The sequence below is a fragment of the Rhopalosiphum padi genome, chromosome 1 (genome assembly GCF_020882245.1).
Source record: "Rhopalosiphum padi isolate XX-2018 chromosome 1, ASM2088224v1, whole genome shotgun sequence".
Lineage (NCBI taxonomy): Eukaryota > Metazoa > Arthropoda > Insecta > Hemiptera > Aphididae > Rhopalosiphum > Rhopalosiphum padi.
Window position 1 is genome coordinate 79,394,671 of NC_083597.1, and position 18,006 is coordinate 79,412,676.

An 18,006-nucleotide genomic window follows, 5' to 3' on the forward strand; every position below is an offset into this window, starting at 1 on the left:
GTTGACATAGCCTATTGCATTATATTTATTGACTATTACTATTCTAAATATTATACTTGCACAACAATTAGAGGTGATGCAACATTGTTTTCTCTCTTCTTGAGTTGAAATAGCCTATAAGCTAAACATGTTATAAAAGTTGATAAATAAATATTTTTATATATATTGCCCAGTACTATCAATGGTACAAAGTACAATGTGTATTGTGTCTGCACTCTGCATGGCTATGGCTAACAACAAGTAGTATTAAATATTAATACTAAATAGATATATTGAATAAATACACATGGAATTTCTGATAATTAGACATTATTTTATTTCACTGGCATTTGTATTTTAAACAGTAAAAACATAGAGAGGTCATTATGTATCACAATAAATGATTATACTAAGCAAGAAGTCTAATGATTTATATTAGTGTATTACTAGGCCAGTCCATTTAATTAACTAATAGTATCTACAGGCAAACTGGTTTGATATAATTTCTAAAACAAGACAGGCCAGAACTCTAATACTTGATAATTTAAATAATTATTACATTTATTTATTCAAACAATTATATTAAATAAATAAATTGCAGTAATTGTTAATTTAAATTAAATACATAATATAAGAATTAAAATATCACCTTGGTAAATAGTTTATAATAAAAAAAACCATGTTATTAAAAATATTTATATAATATTAAATTTTATCAGGATTATATTTATAAAGACAGTCCCTAATAATTTTTTTTTTCAATGGTCCTTTATATTTGTCCATATATTTTGAAAGCTGATTGTCATTTTCAATACATTTTGATAAGCTCTGGACACATGTACTTGGTAATTTCAAACCATAATAAATATAAACCTAAAAAAAATAACATAACTTTTTATACATTTGGAAGTAATTGTATTAATGTATATTAATACATAAATGTATAAACTATAAATGTATCTTTATAAATTATAAAGATGTAAATCTTATACATATAAAATTATTCTTAATTCTGAATAATGCAATAGAAAGTTTTAAAAAAAAATTAATTATTAGTCAATCTATTAAAGACTTACATACAAAATATTATGAAAATACAAAAAAAAAATTATGTACCTTCTGTGAATTAGTTATAAATACAAAACTAGACATAGATTTTGTATTTGGTTTTACTGTATACATTCCACAACAAAAAGCAGAAACAGATTCTCCAAACTTAAATGTCGCATGTTGACTTTTCTGATCCACAACCAAGGTATCTCCATTTGATGAACATGTTACTAAATAATCAGGGCCACCTTCTGCTATTGATAATTTACTTAAAACAAACAATTCTTGATCCATACTTTTACTCCTAGAAAACCGAAATAATGGATACACATTAAATACAAGAAGTGTTATAGGTAGTAATGTAATTATTTAATGTAGTTACTTTTTCAAATAATATTAAGGTACTTAACTATATTATTTATTTATTTAAATAACGAGTCAAATTTTTATGTAATATGTATAGTATTTATAAGGATATTCGCATAAAAAAAAAAAAAGTTAAATTTATCTGTAAAATAAATATTAACTAAAGAAAATATTCACATGTATAAATTACTTACTTTAAATTTTGTAATTTTAGGTTATTTTAGTTTTACATAAAAATATAGAAAGTAACATCATTATAACTAGTTATTTTTGTGTTAAAAAAAAAGTAATGTAATGCTATTGTATTTTAGTAACAAAAACTAATCTAGATGCCTTTTAATTTTTTAACTAGTAACATAAACTCAGTTACTTTTTAAAAGTAATTTACTCAACATTGAATATAAATTATAAACATATTAACTATTAATGAAAAAAAAAAATTTACCATAGAATTGTCTCTTTTTTTGCCAACATTATTAAACCATTTAAAGAAGCAATTCCATATAAATGATCATTTATATCAAAAAGTTCTTGTTCACAATTTGTATCTACTTTGAGATCTCCTATCATTAATGAAGATATGGAAGGATTAAGAAGTTCTAATGGCAATTCATTTTCGTTTTCATATTCAATTGTTTTTTCACTGTAATAACATAAATTATTAATACAAATATTTACAAACATAAATTATTTTAATAAGCTTACATTAATTCTGGAAATGCTATGGGACAATAAAAACGCATTGCAGTGACACCAGGTTGAGAAACAAGTAAACATGGTCTATTTTTAACATCCTTAATCAATATAATTGATCCAATTTGGTTAGCACATTCCCATTTATGTAATGGTACTAGTCGTCCAGCAGCCGCACTCTGACTCCAACGATAGGACCGTACCACTCTGTCTGTCAAACCAACGATTAGTTCTAACATTCCATCAGAATCAATATCACCTAGTAAAATCACCTACAATTATTATGATTTATAATACTGGAAAGATTTTAATTTGGTAAATTTTCAGCATTTACTTTAGTGTTTGCTGGTATTCGCTGATCATGTACAGGTTCAAGTTTCATAATACATTCATCAGTTGGATCTAATTTACTAAACTTTAAACATAAATAAATATGACACCAGCCATCACCAGATATAACAATTAAAGCATTACTGCCACAATTCATTAAGTCTCCAATAGCTATTGCGGTAATTATGCCTAATCCAGATATTTTTTGGATCAGCCGATGACCTTTAAATATGTACAAATCGCCTTCCATACTGCCAATAACAAGTTCTATTTCATTGTCATTGTCCACATCACCCAGTGCAATGGCAGTATTGAATACATTTCCAGGCAAATCAAAATCAAAAAAGTCAACAAAAGTTGCAATATTTGTTTCTTGTTCATCCATTATACAGAATCTAAAAATAAAAGAAATGTTATTTATATGATATGTTTTAGAAGAAAAAATATTAAAAACGTCATGAGAATAAATTAAGTGATAGTATTATAATATTATTACATTAGTTTAAACATTTTAAACATTAAGTAATTTAATAACCATGATTAATTTTATTTTATATATTTCAGTACAAATGACAAAGTTAATTAGTATTGTAAACAAATAATGTAAATCAAAATCAAAGTAAATTTTTTATAGATTTCAATAACATTGTTTAAATGAAGTGAAGTAATATTTTAAAACAACAAACTTATTGATTGTTTATATTTCAATTTCACATATAAAAACTTACAAAACAAACAAAACACTATAATGTTGATTAATATTTGATGTACTACTTCACTATGGTTATTAAGTAATTTACCTTATGATTCCGCTTCCCACCAATCTAAAATAATGTAAAATATAAATTCTTGATATGTATATCAACAATGTTTTATCATTCAATATTTCATTATTTCATTGTTCTTCAGTTACAGTTAAACGTATACTTAATACATAAGATATTAATAAAAACATTAATAAATTGATTAAATCTTAAAACTTTTAGAACAATATTATTATATATATTAATAAATAACATAAATTAGTTATTAGACTTGCCAAGAATTTAGATCAAAATGATAAAATTTTAAAGTCAATGTGAACATAGATAAAGATTTACACTAAAACAACACTATAGTCCATAGAGCTATAATATAATATAATATTAAATTATTTTATAAAATAAAATAGCGTTTACCATTTAATTATGGGTTTAGGGTTCTGAAATATGAAGATCTACTATATTAAGGTATTAAATCAGTAAATAATTAAACATAATGGTGTTTCATATTTTAAATTCGAGATACGGTTGTAGATAAGCAGAGTATCATAATCACGGATAATAATAATTCTACATGATATCATAATATGTCCATATAGCGAAAAAAAACAGTGTAGGTAATAAGTAATAACATCACTATAGACACCGTGCAGACAACGAAAAACGGCATTACCTAGTGTACAAATTGCAAACTAGTTGACACTGTTGACAGCAACAGTTCCGTTTTCGTACTTAATACGGACCAATTTAAATAATTGGATTAAATTTGTTTATTCCTACTGTTTTATTGAACTTAATTTTAATAATGAACAAAAATAAGAAGAAAAGTGGCAAAAAAATGTGTTGTATTGTAAATTGTAGTAATACATACCTAACTGGTCACAAATTATTTAATTTTCCAAATCGACCACATGAAAAAGAACTTAAAGAAAAGTGGGTACAATGTATTAAAAGAATGAAGTTAGTATTGTTTTTGTCTTAGTATGTGCTAATATTCTAGTACTTTTAATTTCTATACTAATAATTTGTGTGTGTGTAGCATTGATGGAACACCATGGCTACCTACAGCTAATACAGTAATATGTAGTGACCATTTTATTGGAAATAAGCCAATAAGACATCCGAATAGTCTTGCTTATATTCCTTCTATTTTTCCAACAGTATGCAAAAAGCAGGTGGTTAACAGTAATCAACAGGACTCAAGATATAAACGTTTTTGCAACCGTGGAATTGTACCGCAGTCTACTAGTGTTGTATGTATCGCATATACCAACCAAGGTCAATCAAATAATATTGTAAATCATGTAGGAGTACAAGTTATGTTAGATGTTTCTGATGTTAAAGAATTTTCTTTTGAATATTCCTTTTTTAATGACAACTGTAGTAGTACTTCAATAACTACACCAAATAATTTTATTCTTGGGCAGAAAAAAGATGTCAAGGATCAGTCTTGTGGTCCTAGTTCTGAACACTACAGTTCATGTTTAAGTTGTGAAAAATGTCATGGTTTTGAATCTATAAAAAATTAAAATTCTTTAAAAGATTTGACTGGATCTTTGTACGTATATTATATATTCATGCTTTATTTTATTATTACATATATTTTCATTTTTAATTCATAAGATAATATACATTATGGTTTTGTAATACATTTTTTCACCTCTTAACACTTTGTCATATTATTTTATTAAACGTACAATATATAATAATTATTATTGCTATAAAATAATATAAACATGAATATCAAACAAATGTTTTATTGTAACACATTTTTTTAAAATAATAAATAAATACTTATATATGTGAATAATATTACCAAGTGTAAAAATATAAAGAAAACAAAATAATTAGTTCGCTCAAAATAAAAATATTATTAAATATAATATGATTATGTAATATTGACAATTTAAATACCTTTGTCTAATTTTGGTAAGTAGAAATTAAAATAAAAATATTCAATTTTAGGCAACAGTGAACTCATAAATTTATAATCTTGATTAATAGTTAATAAAATGGGTTTAATGTTATTATAAATAAATAAATCACAGAATTTTAAACCTGAACAATACATCAATAGTTGGACTTGAATGTAATATAAAGAAGATTTTTTTAACTCAATTTTACCTTTTAAAATATGTAAGTATTTAAAATTAGGCACATAATTTTCAATTAATTGTTTATTTTTATATGAAATAGGATATTTTATCTCAAGAATTTTGTTAATTTTTCCATTCTGGAAAACATGGTCATCAGAAATTGCACAAACCCATGGTGTTTTACAATGAATAACCAGTCCAGCTTTTAGTACCTCCACTTCATTCAACTCTTGGTATTTATCAAAAGCTGCAGGCTCAATTTCTTGACATTAATATTACCAGATTTACCTAAATTAGTTTTTTTTAAAAGAGTGTCTGCAAGCTTGTTGAGGCCAACAGATGTCCAATCCCTGGATGTTTTAATTTTATGTGCCTTAATACTTGCTGAAATACGAAAGTGCCTAGAAGCTTTCCAAATACCCGATAATGACCGAGCAATGGTTTCATTATAGATATTTAAATAAGTTTCAGATGATAAAGCAATATTATTTATGTAAAATTTATTTTCTTTGAAATTAAGTGGAAATTTTAGGTAAAAAATATTATTTGTAAATTGTTTGTTTTGGTTAAGTATTATGGTTGAAAAATGTTTGTTTATTATTATTATTATTATGTTTAAACTATGTGTAATACTTTTTTTCCACTTGGACAATAATATTATTTAAAATTAGTTTACACTCCTTTTAAACTGTAGTAAGGCTTTCTTCTTTTAAAAGTTTACTAAAGCTAGGATGGTATATTTAAAATATTATGTTTGGAAATTAGTTCTTCATGACTTACAGGTTCTACAACATTTAAAATTATTTTTTGTTTCTCACGTGGAAATAGTTCTTTGTTCCTTTTTTATATTTTAGTTCACCCACCTTTGATGGTTTGCCCCATTGCTGTGGTAAATCTGTTTTTGAAGTATTTTGTTCATTATTAATATAGTATATCAGTGCACATATGTGTTTACATTTTTCACCTGCCCCTGCAGGACAGTCACATGATGTATGATTCACTACTCTATTGTCTCTATTTGAATCAATCTAATAAATAAAAAAATTCTATAATTTGTAGGGAATAATATTACTATTATTATTATAATTAAGTGTAGAAATAACCATTAATTATAAATATTTAATTTAGTATGTGTTTTAAAAATTAATTTTAACTTACTTCAAGAGTAACTTGCCATGGGTTAGATGACACAGAAGTTTGTTTAATACAATGACCATTTATTCTAGAAGCAACATGTTCTGTTTGCTTAGGTTTTATTTCTTTGACATTAAATAATGTCCACTTTCAACTAACTTTTGTCCTTTATTGTTAGGAAATTCAAAATTATACAACACAGATTAGAAACCACATCTAATAATTAAATCTGCCATTTTTCAATTAAATGTAAAACAATTACCATTTTAGCTAATTTATTCATGTTCTATTTATAAGTTATAACATGTGTTTATTATTGTTCAATATTATAATTAATATTGTTATTTCTGATTACCCGTGATTAAAATATTGAAGGAGCTTGAATTTTTACTTTTTTTGAATATTTTATAGTCAATACAATAATACTGCTAACGAAAATAATTATTTGCCTATTAAATTTAGGTAGTACCTACCTACAACCTACTACAAATTAAATATATTATATGTAAGTGTGAGGTGTGAATTATATATTTGCTAATTTTTTGATTTTTGCCAACTTGCATTAAAAATTACTAAAACCTTAGGGGGATTGTTGACGACTTTATAAATAGACCTAACATTGCACGTACAATTGTCGCTACCAAGTAGTACGTGAGTTGTCTCCCCAGAGCGCTAGTTGTCTTTCTGCACGGTGTCTAAGAATAAAAAATTATATTATCTATAGAAAAAAAATATTTACATCAGTAAGTTTCTTTATAGAATATTATATTCTATGATTTCGTAGAAGAAAAATATTATATCCGTCTGACTTAAAATAAACAACACATTACATTATCATTGGCCACCAAATTGTATTTAAATTTATATTATTCGTACCTATTAGTATTGATTATAGAATAGTCTATTCACTCTATTCTATATAATCAATGCTTAATGCTATTAGATTATATTATTAATATCTAATACATTACTCATTAAGAGGACGCCATACCCGCATATGTTATCTCTGTCTTACTAATGTACATCATAACAAATTTTTGTTCAGCAGAATACATTTCGTGATGTTAGCTTTAATATTAGAATAAATTTACCTATTATCAAATTTAAAGGTAAGAATATTATTTAGAAAATGCATAGACATGAGAAAATGTCATATGCTTTTATTGAAACGTATTATCATTTTAAAGTGAGTTACATCTATGGAAAATATTACAACTTTAAAATGATAATATCAACAAAATCATATGTCATTAGATAATATTTTTACCTTTAAATTTGATAATAGGTAAATTTACTGTAATATTAAAGCTAACATCACAAATTGTTTTCTGCTGAACAAAAATTTGTTATGGTGTACATTAGTAAGACAGAGACAACACATGCGGGTATGAACGTCTTCTTAAAAGATTAATTTATCCAACTTATTATGAGAAATACAAAATTCAAATGGATCAATACTCAATTAAGTATAAATAAGTATTTATATATTTCTTTGAAAAAGATACTATTACACTAACACAGACACACAATTGTGTGAATATAATATTATAAATTATAATACTGTTTAATTACTGCAATCGTATTAGACACTGTACCAATAGGTATTATAGGTAACTACTTTTGATAATCAACTTTGTAACCTATATCAGTACATAATATTTTTAATTGTTCTGTTCATAATTCATTATGTGCCCATAGGTACCTCCTGTTCTATCTAGCGAAAGAAAAAACAGTGTGCCGTGGCTCGAAGAAATCGGTTTTCTGCCTATCATCCCTCACGACATTTTTGCACGCCATACTGGAACCTATGTTGGTGGCAGGTTGGCCAGGTAGTCGGCTGTCGAGAGGCGACGCGTAGAATCATCGTGATCACGTCGGAAAGTGTTTACCTGTATATATTAATATGATCAGTTTCGTTTAAATACGCTATGGATAACAAACAATATGTAATGTTGTATGTGTATGACTATGAAAAAACCAATTCCTTCTCTCGTGTACCGCGGTTGTCGGAGTATATACATTGTAATTGTTTGGCCTTGTAACTTGTAATCTACGACAAATAAAATTGGTAATTAGGCACTTATATGTAAAAACTTATTTGATATTTAATGGATTGAAACGGGATCACGATGTTGAGCCGACAAGATATCAGGCCGACAGGGTATCTACAATATTCTGAATGCAAAATGATAGGTATGTATTAATGTTTAAAAATTAAAAATGTATTATTAATAATTACAAGTTAATATTCATATTTCATATGATTAATATAATCGTCTAAAAAATATTCGTTTCAATAATTAAAAATTAAAAATAATAATAATTATATTTAGTTTTATATTACTTATCAGCCCACCCTCATAAAAGATATACCTTTTAGAAAATCTGTTAGAATTTCAGCTTTAAAAATTAAGATTTTATAAATTGCTTACTAAAGTATACTTATAGTCAGTAAATTGTCGTTATGTCGACACATTTTATAAAAATTTTAACTTCAAATTTTAAGAATTTTAACCACACACACACACACACACACACACACACACACACACATTATTGTACAGTGATGACAGTGTGTGTGATGTACTGATATGTGTCTATGCATGTGTTAAACATTTTCTTTACATTCTTATAATAAAGTTATTAAATACATTTGTATGCTTAAACCTTAACGTCAGGGTTAATTTTTCAGTCGGATAAATAGCTAGTCTTCCACATATTTGTATCTATTTTTAAAAGTGGCTTCCAAGTATGAGGGTGGTAGCACATAAAATACAGAAACGTCCATACAGAAAATTAAAAAATTCTTATCAGGATCACTTCTGAATCTTTCAAAAATTAAATTAAATACACACACTGAGGGTTTTTATTCAAATTATCAAGTTGAAAAATATTACGTGGTAAAATAACGCTCAAATGCTGTGGCCTGTAACTGCAGTCATATTGGGGTGTCTTCGTACAAAGAAAAAAAATAAAATATTATTAATAATAATAATATCATATTATTTATTGATAATAAATACGCATCTTGAAACTACGAATTTATAACTGTATAAAAAAATCGACACTTCTTCCAATTAGAATTTAAGGGGATAGTTACTAAAATAATAAAGATTTTAAATTTAAATGCTAAGTATAATTTAAAATATCACGTGGCCATTTCCGTTTGAGACGACGGATAGGTTTGTCAGGTAATGTGCGAGTAGATAGTTTAGATATGAAGGGGTTTGAGTGATTAAAGCAGTTATTACTTATTATGAAATTTGTTGTAGTGATAGGAAGCAAGTGTGGATAATGTTGGTATGCTAAAATCATTACGAACAACGTTAAAATATTTTATATTTGTAACATAAAAATACTTTACATCCAACCATATAACTTGGATATCATATTTCATATTAATAGGTCTATAAAACTATACAATAATATACTTCACAAGTATACAAGAACAGAACTTTTATCATAAGAAGCCAAATGTTATTTAAAACAAAAATATAAAGTTTTACACTAATGTATGCTTACTACAACTGAGAATGCAATAATTTGTCAAATCATACAATTATATAAGTCCATAGTTATTGTGGTATCTATAAAGATATAACAAATACAATTATATGATATATTATAATATGCGTAATAGCTGAACGCTGAACATATATGTATTGTATGATATTATTGACCATCGTTTTCTGCAGAAAAAATGGTACCCATATCATTTGGTACTTATGTTATTTTTAAATGTCGTTTCCATGTTGGTATAACTGTTATATATTAGTTATTTCATTGAACTTCCGTTTCGTTTTTTATGACAAATTGTAATGATAGTATACGTACGTTATGTAATTAATATTGTGAGATATACGTCTATGCCCCTAAATTGCCTATACACGATGCCGTCTCAAAAACATGAATATTCATAAGCCCAACAAACAAAACACGGTATTAAATTGTCAACAATAAAAGTATTGAACAAAGGATATTATTTAAGTCGATTAATATCATATACGTTACAGGTTGTTGATAACTAATAAATTATTATTATTTATACAATAAAAAATAATATGTTATGCAATATAATATATATATTGCATTTATAATACTATTACAGTTTACAGGATAATAAATAATGATATCTTATACTAATTAATAATCAATATTATGATTGATGACCTAATGAATTTGATTAATGAATCGATACTAGCCTTATATGTAAATAAAGAACATTATTTTAGCGTTTTATATATTTTTATTATTATTCAGTAGGTACTTAATTTAAAAAAAAATATTTATATATATACAGGTAAAATTTATTTTACATAAAAATGCATTAAAAAAAAAAGATTCATCTTCAATAATTTTACTGAATTTTATAATTGCATTATAATCAATAATTTATAATGAGAGATTAAATTTATTTGAGGTTTAATGAAACGACATTTATATATCATTATGTAATTATTTTTATTTTTTTATCCGTTTATTTTCTATTTATTACATTTTTATTGTAATCAATTAATTTAACTTTCACTATATTCATATCATATATGTATAAGCATTGCGTATCAAACCGCTGGGAATTGAAATATGAATTTACTCTGCGTGGTATTTTCTTCAAAAGCTATATACTATACCTACAATACGCGATTAACCGTTTAAAACAGTTATACAAATCGATTTTCCCACATGATACAATCAAGCCAGAAGTTATGAGATGCACCGTATATAATATTATACAGCCGCTCGTCGCTGTCGGTTTAACATAATATAATGCACGCAGATGATTTTCACGATTTACTGTTTACGGGGTAACGGTAGAGATAATGACGGTCTCGTATATATATATATATATATATATATATATATAAATATAAATATATATGTGCGTACATACATAATATATATAAATCGAGAATGATTGAGTATAATATGTAAGGAGGTCGAGCGTGAAAAACCCACAAACGAGTCTCATTATAATATACAACGTACGTCATTTTGTGTATTTACTATTTTGTACTACATTATTATTACTATTGCCCGTATGGCCATAACAATATATATATATAGTTTTAAATATAAATCTCAACAGGAGAGACGTTGTGTCGTAAAATCTTATCGCCAAGTGTCCGACATATATGTATATGGTATAAAATATAAATAACTGAGTTTTATCTATTTAATTATACTTTTAACGGATATAAAATGTACTCATTTTGTATACATTTGTGCTATCCATTATATCAACGGCTCTCAAAATTTTTTATTCAAGTTTAATTGAATAAAAGATAATTTTTCTTACACCCCAACCCCGTGAATAATACCAAAATATTTTACAAATTATTTTTATAGCTAATTTAGTTTATTATTTTTATATCTAAATATATTATAATGTACAACAAAAGAAATAACAGTAATTTATTTTAACTTGAATATTACGAACAAATGCGAGAATGTGAAATGTAATATTGAAATTGTGTTATTCAATTAGTGTTAAGTGTTTAAGAAAAATTTTTTGAAAGTACAAACTAAACCAAATCAATAATTCACAAAAGTAGTGATTAGTCTAAAAAATTGCTTTCAGTAAGTGTATATAATGTGATTTGGTGTTTTTCTTTGTTTTCACTATACCTTTATATGTTATAATTACGATGCATCGTAAAATATCACGTAGTACCTATCTCTTGTCACATCATTTTTTTTAATTATTACTAAAAAAATTATGTTTTAAATTTGTACATAATCAATATAATGAGTAACGAGTTTAAAAGATTACATGACTTAACTGATCAAATTAAGAGGATATTGAATTCCCCGTTCAGTGACACTAACTCGACAACTATTTTATGAGAATACTAAAAATCTACACAAATATGAAATTATAAAAATTGTATTTAAAAAAGACGGAAAATTGTAAGAATTCGTCAAATTATTAAAGTATACAACTCAATTATAAATAAATCATAGGATCATATATAGTATGTTTATCCAATAATAATGATAATTTTACATTTCGCATTGACGTTTGAAATGCAACATAAACTATAGTAATACATTTTGTAACTGTAAAAATAATTTATGTATAATAAATGCACACGATCAATTAATTCGAACTTCGAAGTGTAAAATTACAATACACGCGTATTACTAATACTTTCGCTAAAATATTCAAAATAATTATTTATTAATTGTAAGATTGCTATACATTTATCGAACTATTGAGTTTCATATTAAAATTTTTAGAGCCATTGAATAATATATGATAAAAACTATTTCTTAATTAATACGTGTGAAATAATTGACTATCCACTATAAATATATGCAAGATCGTTAATTTATATGTTCACAGCAAATTGATCAAAAACTATTCATCTGATCGAAGTTATCATAATGTAATAAAATATCTTTACTTATTATGTAAAATTGAATTATCATCACGGATACTTGTAAATACTGACAAATTGTCGATACCATTTAGATTTAACACGACAGATTAGAGAAAAATAGATTACTCCTATAGCTTTTAGCATTAATATTGTTTTTCAATTAATCATCATTCAATGATTTATAGTTATTTGATATGTTTCTGAGTTGGATATCAGTAATAATATTTTAGACTTTCGCACCATCTGGGTTTTAATTATTGTTGATGCGTTGATTGGTTACATCTGAGTTCCCGGGTTTGGCTCGATAAAAATTCTGTCCACGTATACTTACACAATATAATATTATCGAATCCTTATTGTAATATTTTTTATTTAACTTATATTATGCAAAACCTTTATTTGGCTGAGCGTACTTGTTGAATCGTATTTGATTTATACTTAACAGACAATACGCGTGTTTGTAGATATTTGCTGCATTACTCGCATCTGAAAACAATACAAAAAACGTCATTTTGTGTTAGTGTATTATTATTGTGATAAAAAAAAGAACGAACTCCCAAGGTTATTGAATCCGTTGGCCATCATTATTTGTTTCGGCTGTATCAAACATTGAGTATTATTATTCATAATAATCAAGCATAATAATTCCAAACGTGGAACAACGTGTTAAATGTTAAATAATTATTATTTATTACACATACATTAGGTATCTAATTATTGGTCACATACGTACCTATTACTACGTATTGAATAAAAATGATAGGCAATTGAAGTAAATTATATTAAACCAAATTCCTAGGAAAATAGTATAAACAATGTGTAAAATTGTAAATAGTTTGTCAAAATTATGGAAATCTAATTCACAGAAAATCTTCAACCATAATCTGTGTGTGGTTATAAAAATAAACAATGGGTAACCATTCCGTACTGGTAAATAATTATAAAACATAAAAAGTTAAGTTATAAATATTATTTGGATATTTTTTTCTCAGAAGTTTCTACGAACAGTACAAACATGCTATCCGACTGATATAAGTTTTATACATTATGATAATGTATAATTGTAACGGGATTGTTGAATTTATTTTATAAAGATAAGATAATTCAGTAAGGAGTTTTAAAACGTTTGGAATCATAATTTATTTATAGCCATGAAGCTTTAGAACATTTAGATCAAATAATAAGTTCTTACTGATATATTTTATGATTACACAATCTTAATTATTTTTTTATTAAATTCAGCCTCGATTGAATAGTATATATATTATAAATTATAATATACTGTACGGATGACTTACGAGTATTATAATAGTAATCCGGAGTTTCTTAGTGTACGGAATACTACGGATGGCGCGGTATAGGCCCAGTATTAATGAACTTGACACGATGTGTTTCGTATATATAATGTTAAGTATATATTGTATTAAATGTATAAAGTGTACACGCGGTTGACTATTATATAATATTTAGTGAGCATTATTCCTTATTAGTTGTTACATATTTACGTATGTTTATACTTTGTAACGTTATATCATACATCCGTGATTTTTTATACAATGATGACACAGGTGATGATTTGGTGTCTTTTGAGGCATATTAACAAACGTTGTATATCTGTAAACTTGTGCTAGTATGTAACTAAATGTTTGTACATTGATGCGTATCTATTCTATAGATAGAACTCGTGAGTGTCGTGACAGTCCATCTTCTTTGTCGGATTTTTTGTTCTTCAATTTTTGTTCAAACATAACGCTGTCAAAGTGTCAAATAACACATATAGATACTTTACAAAATTAGTTTGTCATATTTAAAAAAATGTATACAACACTATAATATTATTATACAGAATGATTCATAAACAATTATCATTCCATTTTCTTTTTAATAATGTAGTTATTTAAAATCTGATTTTTAGAATTTTTAAACATACATTAATATCATATTTTCGAATACTTGAGATTTTTTTGTTAACTTAAGAGGTGTTATGTCGTTATATGGTATCAACATACTTTTATTTTTCAAAAGAAAACCACTCATTTTTTATTTTAAATTTTTCAGCAGATAGTTTAAACATTTTAAAAATGGTTTTATTAAATACAAAATATATGAATATTATTAGATCTGTTATTTATAATAGGTACTCCAATAATTGTTTAATATTAATAACTATAGTTTTAAAATCATTATATCCCAATACTATCATTAATACATAATGGGGAAAGAGAGGGGTATTTTTATTTGAAAAAACAGAAGTTTGGATTATAACTGGACACTCCTTAAGTGGTACAAAAGAATATTACGTATTCTAGAATATTGTCTAAGTATATTATATAAAAATTACGAAAATGAGGTTTTGAATAACTATTAACTGAATTATTAAAGAAAGGATTAATGATGGATATGCTTGATGAATCACCTCACTTGTATACTATATAATATTATATATAATATTCTTATTGATGAATATTAGGTTTGCGTCGAAATGATGACCTGCAAGTTACAATTTTCTTATTAAATTATAACTTTGTATATTATTATACTATTATTGTTAATTGTTGACGAGTTTAAATATATACCAAATCAATTTTCAGACACCCATAAAAATACGCGAATTTTTGATTCTAGAACATTAGATGGACAAACAACAGATTTCGTTCATTTTAAAACAATACACGATTTCGCATTGTTTGCGCGTACCTTGAAATCAGTGAATTAAAATTGTTGACCTTAAAGGGCTGTCCTGTACAAATTATGCATCAATAAGAGCCAATAAACCTTATTACAATAGCATTGGAGTGGGACTTGTAAAACACTGGAAAACTGGGGAAAAACACTAACCTCCATTTCGCTCAATGTCACTGCATCGTTCCGAGTATAAAACTCAACAGCACCGTATACAGTTGTTAAATCATATTTTACATCGCTATGCATTTCAAAGTGACATACACCACATGGCTGGTAGCCACATTATTCATAAGTCAAACTGTAAGTACATACATTTTTTACTATTACAATACTTCTTTAACTGCGTTTCATAATTATATAGTCTGCACTTGTTTTATCTGGACGAGTCATAGATAATGTACGTTTGATTTGTGTAACACTATAATATGCGTTTTCCCAAATGTAGTGTACTTCTTTTTTTAAATGTTATATTTAATCTACGGGTTGTTTTATTATCGGGGTAGTTAACAAAAATCAATCAAAACGTAGGTTCTTTAGTTCCTATTCATATTATTGTTTTTATTGTATTCATATTATTTGTGTTTGATGATGCGAGATGCTATAGACTAAAGAGAAAAGAGAAAATAGCAATCGGTAAACGCAACGATGTATTTATTTTTGACGATTTTAAATCGTTTGATATAAATGATATAATATAAATGCTCAACACTCAATGCAATACAATATTGTCTAAATAAATTGGACTGCAAGTATGTTGACTGATGATTCGGATGTAATTGTTTTAGATATGCGACGATAAAGCGTCTGGCGACGGACACGGTGCAGACGGTCACGGCAGTGGCGGTGGTGGTGCCGGCGGAAGTGGTGCTGGTGGAGGCAGTGGCGCTGGCGGTGGTGGTGCTGGTGGTGGCAGTGGCGGTAGCGGAGGCGGTCATGGAGGCGGCAGTGGCGGCGGTAGTGGTGGAGGTAGTGGCGGTGTCGCAATGGGAATGGGTAACATGTCTTTTGGTATGAACGGGATGTCGGGAATACAACTACCATTCCCGTTTTTCCCTCCGTTCGGATGTGACACGATATGCCAACCAATACAATTGCAAGTATTTCAGCAACAACAAGTACAAGAGGTGGTGACAAAAGCTACGCCGACGACCCAGGCGCCAAGTAAGCGATTTATAATAATTTTATTTAAGACACTACTAAGTAGTACTGTATAAATGTATATCAAAAACCTGCTTGATGAACAATCGAAACAGTATGCAAACTATATAAAATTAAATATAAAAAAAAATGTATGCTGATTTTTATAGTAAATATTATCAACTTAAATTGGAATTAAATTTTGTGAAAAATATTTTCACAATAAAAAAAAATATACGTTATATACTAACAGACGCGGTGTATTTCAATTTTAAATATTTAATTCGTTTCTAATGTTTATTTTCAAAATTAAATTATATTATGCTACACATGCGAGTAAAATGATAAAAATATATATACACATTTAAAATATTTGTATCATTCTTCTAATATATATATTATAAAGATTTTTAGTATTGTGACATCATCCTATTTTTGAATTGTTATTTTTTACATTTTCTTCTTTCGATTTTCTCATCGACTATTTCTAAACACATCCATGAAAATTTCGTTTTCACGATTTCAGCCACACACCCTCCGACGACCATGCCACCACCAAAATCTACAACACCAGTACAAAAGCCGTCACCAACGACCACGACATTCACCTCGCAAACCATCATTATGTACCCTAACTGGTAAGTCAGTACAATATTTTGTTTTACCTATATAACCCATAAGATTGTATCGTCCCGGTTCCGATCCCTTAAAGACCAGCATCTGTGCAATTGTTGATATTATATATAATATATATACATATTACATAATATACTTATATACCATATACGTATTACATAATATACTTATATACCATATACGTATTATACAGTTATGACATTATCTAATGTCGATTGTTATGGTCGTAATAATGTTAATAATACGATTTACAGGTGCCAAGGTTGGTGCAAGTTTTTCTACCAACCACCACCGCAGCCGGTATATTACCAGCCGAACTGTCTACTATTTTCTTGGATGGGTTTAGGATCGGGGATGGCCATGGGAATGCCAACCACCGCACACTCGTGAGACTTACCACAGATTTTATCGTGTACCTACTTGCGTATAATATTTATTATTATGATATTTTTTTTGTTATTATTAAAAACACAATGTCATCAATAATATTAATAATAAAAAAAAAACAATTTTAAATGATTTCGTTTTATTGTTATTTTTAATAAAATCAATTTTTTTTAATCATTTTTACACATTACTATTCACGAGAACAATCGAATGATATGAATCCTTAAATCGTAAGAGCAATTCGTATCTATATACAAAATAAATATGTTTGTATATATCAATAAATAATATTTTACTAGGTAATTATCGATTAATACTAACGAGATATTGATTATAATAATTGTATTTATTTATTGTTTTCTTAAAAAAGGA

At 26.5% G+C, this 18,006-nt stretch overlaps 3 protein-coding genes across 9 annotated transcripts; 2 read left to right on the plus strand and 1 right to left on the minus strand.

The window, feature by feature from the left end:
* Positions 1 to 292: 292 nt before the first annotated feature.
* On the minus strand, positions 293 to 6,642 carry LOC132917119 (KICSTOR complex protein ITFG2-like). 6 transcript variants are annotated; one of them, XM_060977692.1, is made up of 7 exons: positions 6,434 to 6,642; positions 6,139 to 6,303; positions 2,423 to 2,813; positions 2,101 to 2,360; positions 1,841 to 2,038; positions 1,096 to 1,333; positions 293 to 852 (listed from the first exon to the last, which is right to left on the minus strand). In XM_060977692.1, exons 2-7 carry the CDS (start codon positions 6,192 to 6,194, stop codon positions 685 to 687), a joined length of 1,311 nt encoding a protein of 436 aa, XP_060833675.1. In that variant the 5' UTR covers positions 6,195 to 6,303; positions 6,434 to 6,642; the 3' UTR covers positions 293 to 684. The 6 variants fall into 6 exon arrangements, with proteins under 6 accessions (XP_060833675.1, XP_060833677.1, XP_060833672.1 ...); XM_060977694.1 differs by lacking the exons at positions 6,139 to 6,303; positions 6,434 to 6,642 and adding exons at positions 3,219 to 3,242; positions 3,597 to 3,803; XM_060977689.1 differs by lacking the exon at positions 6,139 to 6,303.
* On the plus strand, positions 3,872 to 8,492 carry LOC132917120 (uncharacterized). Of its 2 annotated transcripts, XM_060977698.1 has the most exons (3): positions 3,872 to 4,139; positions 4,219 to 4,432; positions 8,108 to 8,492. In XM_060977698.1, exons 1-3 carry the CDS (start codon positions 3,985 to 3,987, stop codon positions 8,240 to 8,242), a joined length of 504 nt encoding a protein of 167 aa, XP_060833681.1. In that variant the 5' UTR covers positions 3,872 to 3,984; the 3' UTR covers positions 8,243 to 8,492. The 2 variants fall into 2 exon arrangements, with proteins under 2 accessions (XP_060833681.1, XP_060833680.1); XM_060977697.1 differs by lacking the exon at positions 8,108 to 8,492 and having other exon boundaries at positions 4,219 to 4,991.
* A 7,141-nt stretch (positions 8,493 to 15,633) lies between these two features.
* LOC132918180 (keratin, type II cytoskeletal 1-like) lies at positions 15,634 to 17,766 on the plus strand. Its single transcript, XM_060979303.1, has 4 exons — positions 15,634 to 15,774; positions 16,260 to 16,635; positions 17,138 to 17,249; positions 17,502 to 17,766. The coding sequence occupies exons 1-4, from the start codon at positions 15,715 to 15,717 to the stop codon at positions 17,635 to 17,637; spliced, it is 684 nt and encodes a 227-aa protein (XP_060835286.1). The 5' UTR covers positions 15,634 to 15,714; the 3' UTR covers positions 17,638 to 17,766.
* Positions 17,767 to 18,006: the final 240 nt, after the last annotated feature.

What these genes read in the sequence shown, in the direction of transcription:
- LOC132917119 (XM_060977689.1), bottom strand. Translation starts at nt 6,492, where the DNA reads ATGGTCATTGTATTAAACAAACTTCTGTGTCATCTAACCCATGGCAAG. An exon ending in GAATACCAGCAAACACTAAA is followed by an intron (nt 2,361 to 2,422) that starts GTAAATGCTGAA and finishes TAATAATTGTAG; the next exon opens with GTGATTTTACTAGGTGATAT. An exon ending in ATAGCATTTCCAGAATTAAT is followed by an intron (nt 2,039 to 2,100) that starts GTAAGCTTATTA and finishes ATGTTATTACAG; the next exon opens with TGAAAAAACAATTGAATATG.
- LOC132917120 (XM_060977697.1), top strand. Translation starts at nt 3,985, where the DNA reads ATGAACAAAAATAAGAAGAAAAGTGGCAAAAAAATGTGTTGTATTGTA. An exon ending in CAATGTATTAAAAGAATGAA is followed by an intron (nt 4,140 to 4,218) that starts GTTAGTATTGTT and finishes GTGTGTGTGTAG; the next exon opens with CATTGATGGAACACCATGGC.
- LOC132918180 (XM_060979303.1), top strand. Translation starts at nt 15,715, where the DNA reads ATGCATTTCAAAGTGACATACACCACATGGCTGGTAGCCACATTATTC. An exon ending in CATTATTCATAAGTCAAACT is followed by an intron (nt 15,775 to 16,259) that starts GTAAGTACATAC and finishes TAATTGTTTTAG; the next exon opens with ATATGCGACGATAAAGCGTC. An exon ending in GCCGACGACCCAGGCGCCAA is followed by an intron (nt 16,636 to 17,137) that starts GTAAGCGATTTA and finishes TCACGATTTCAG; the next exon opens with CCACACACCCTCCGACGACC.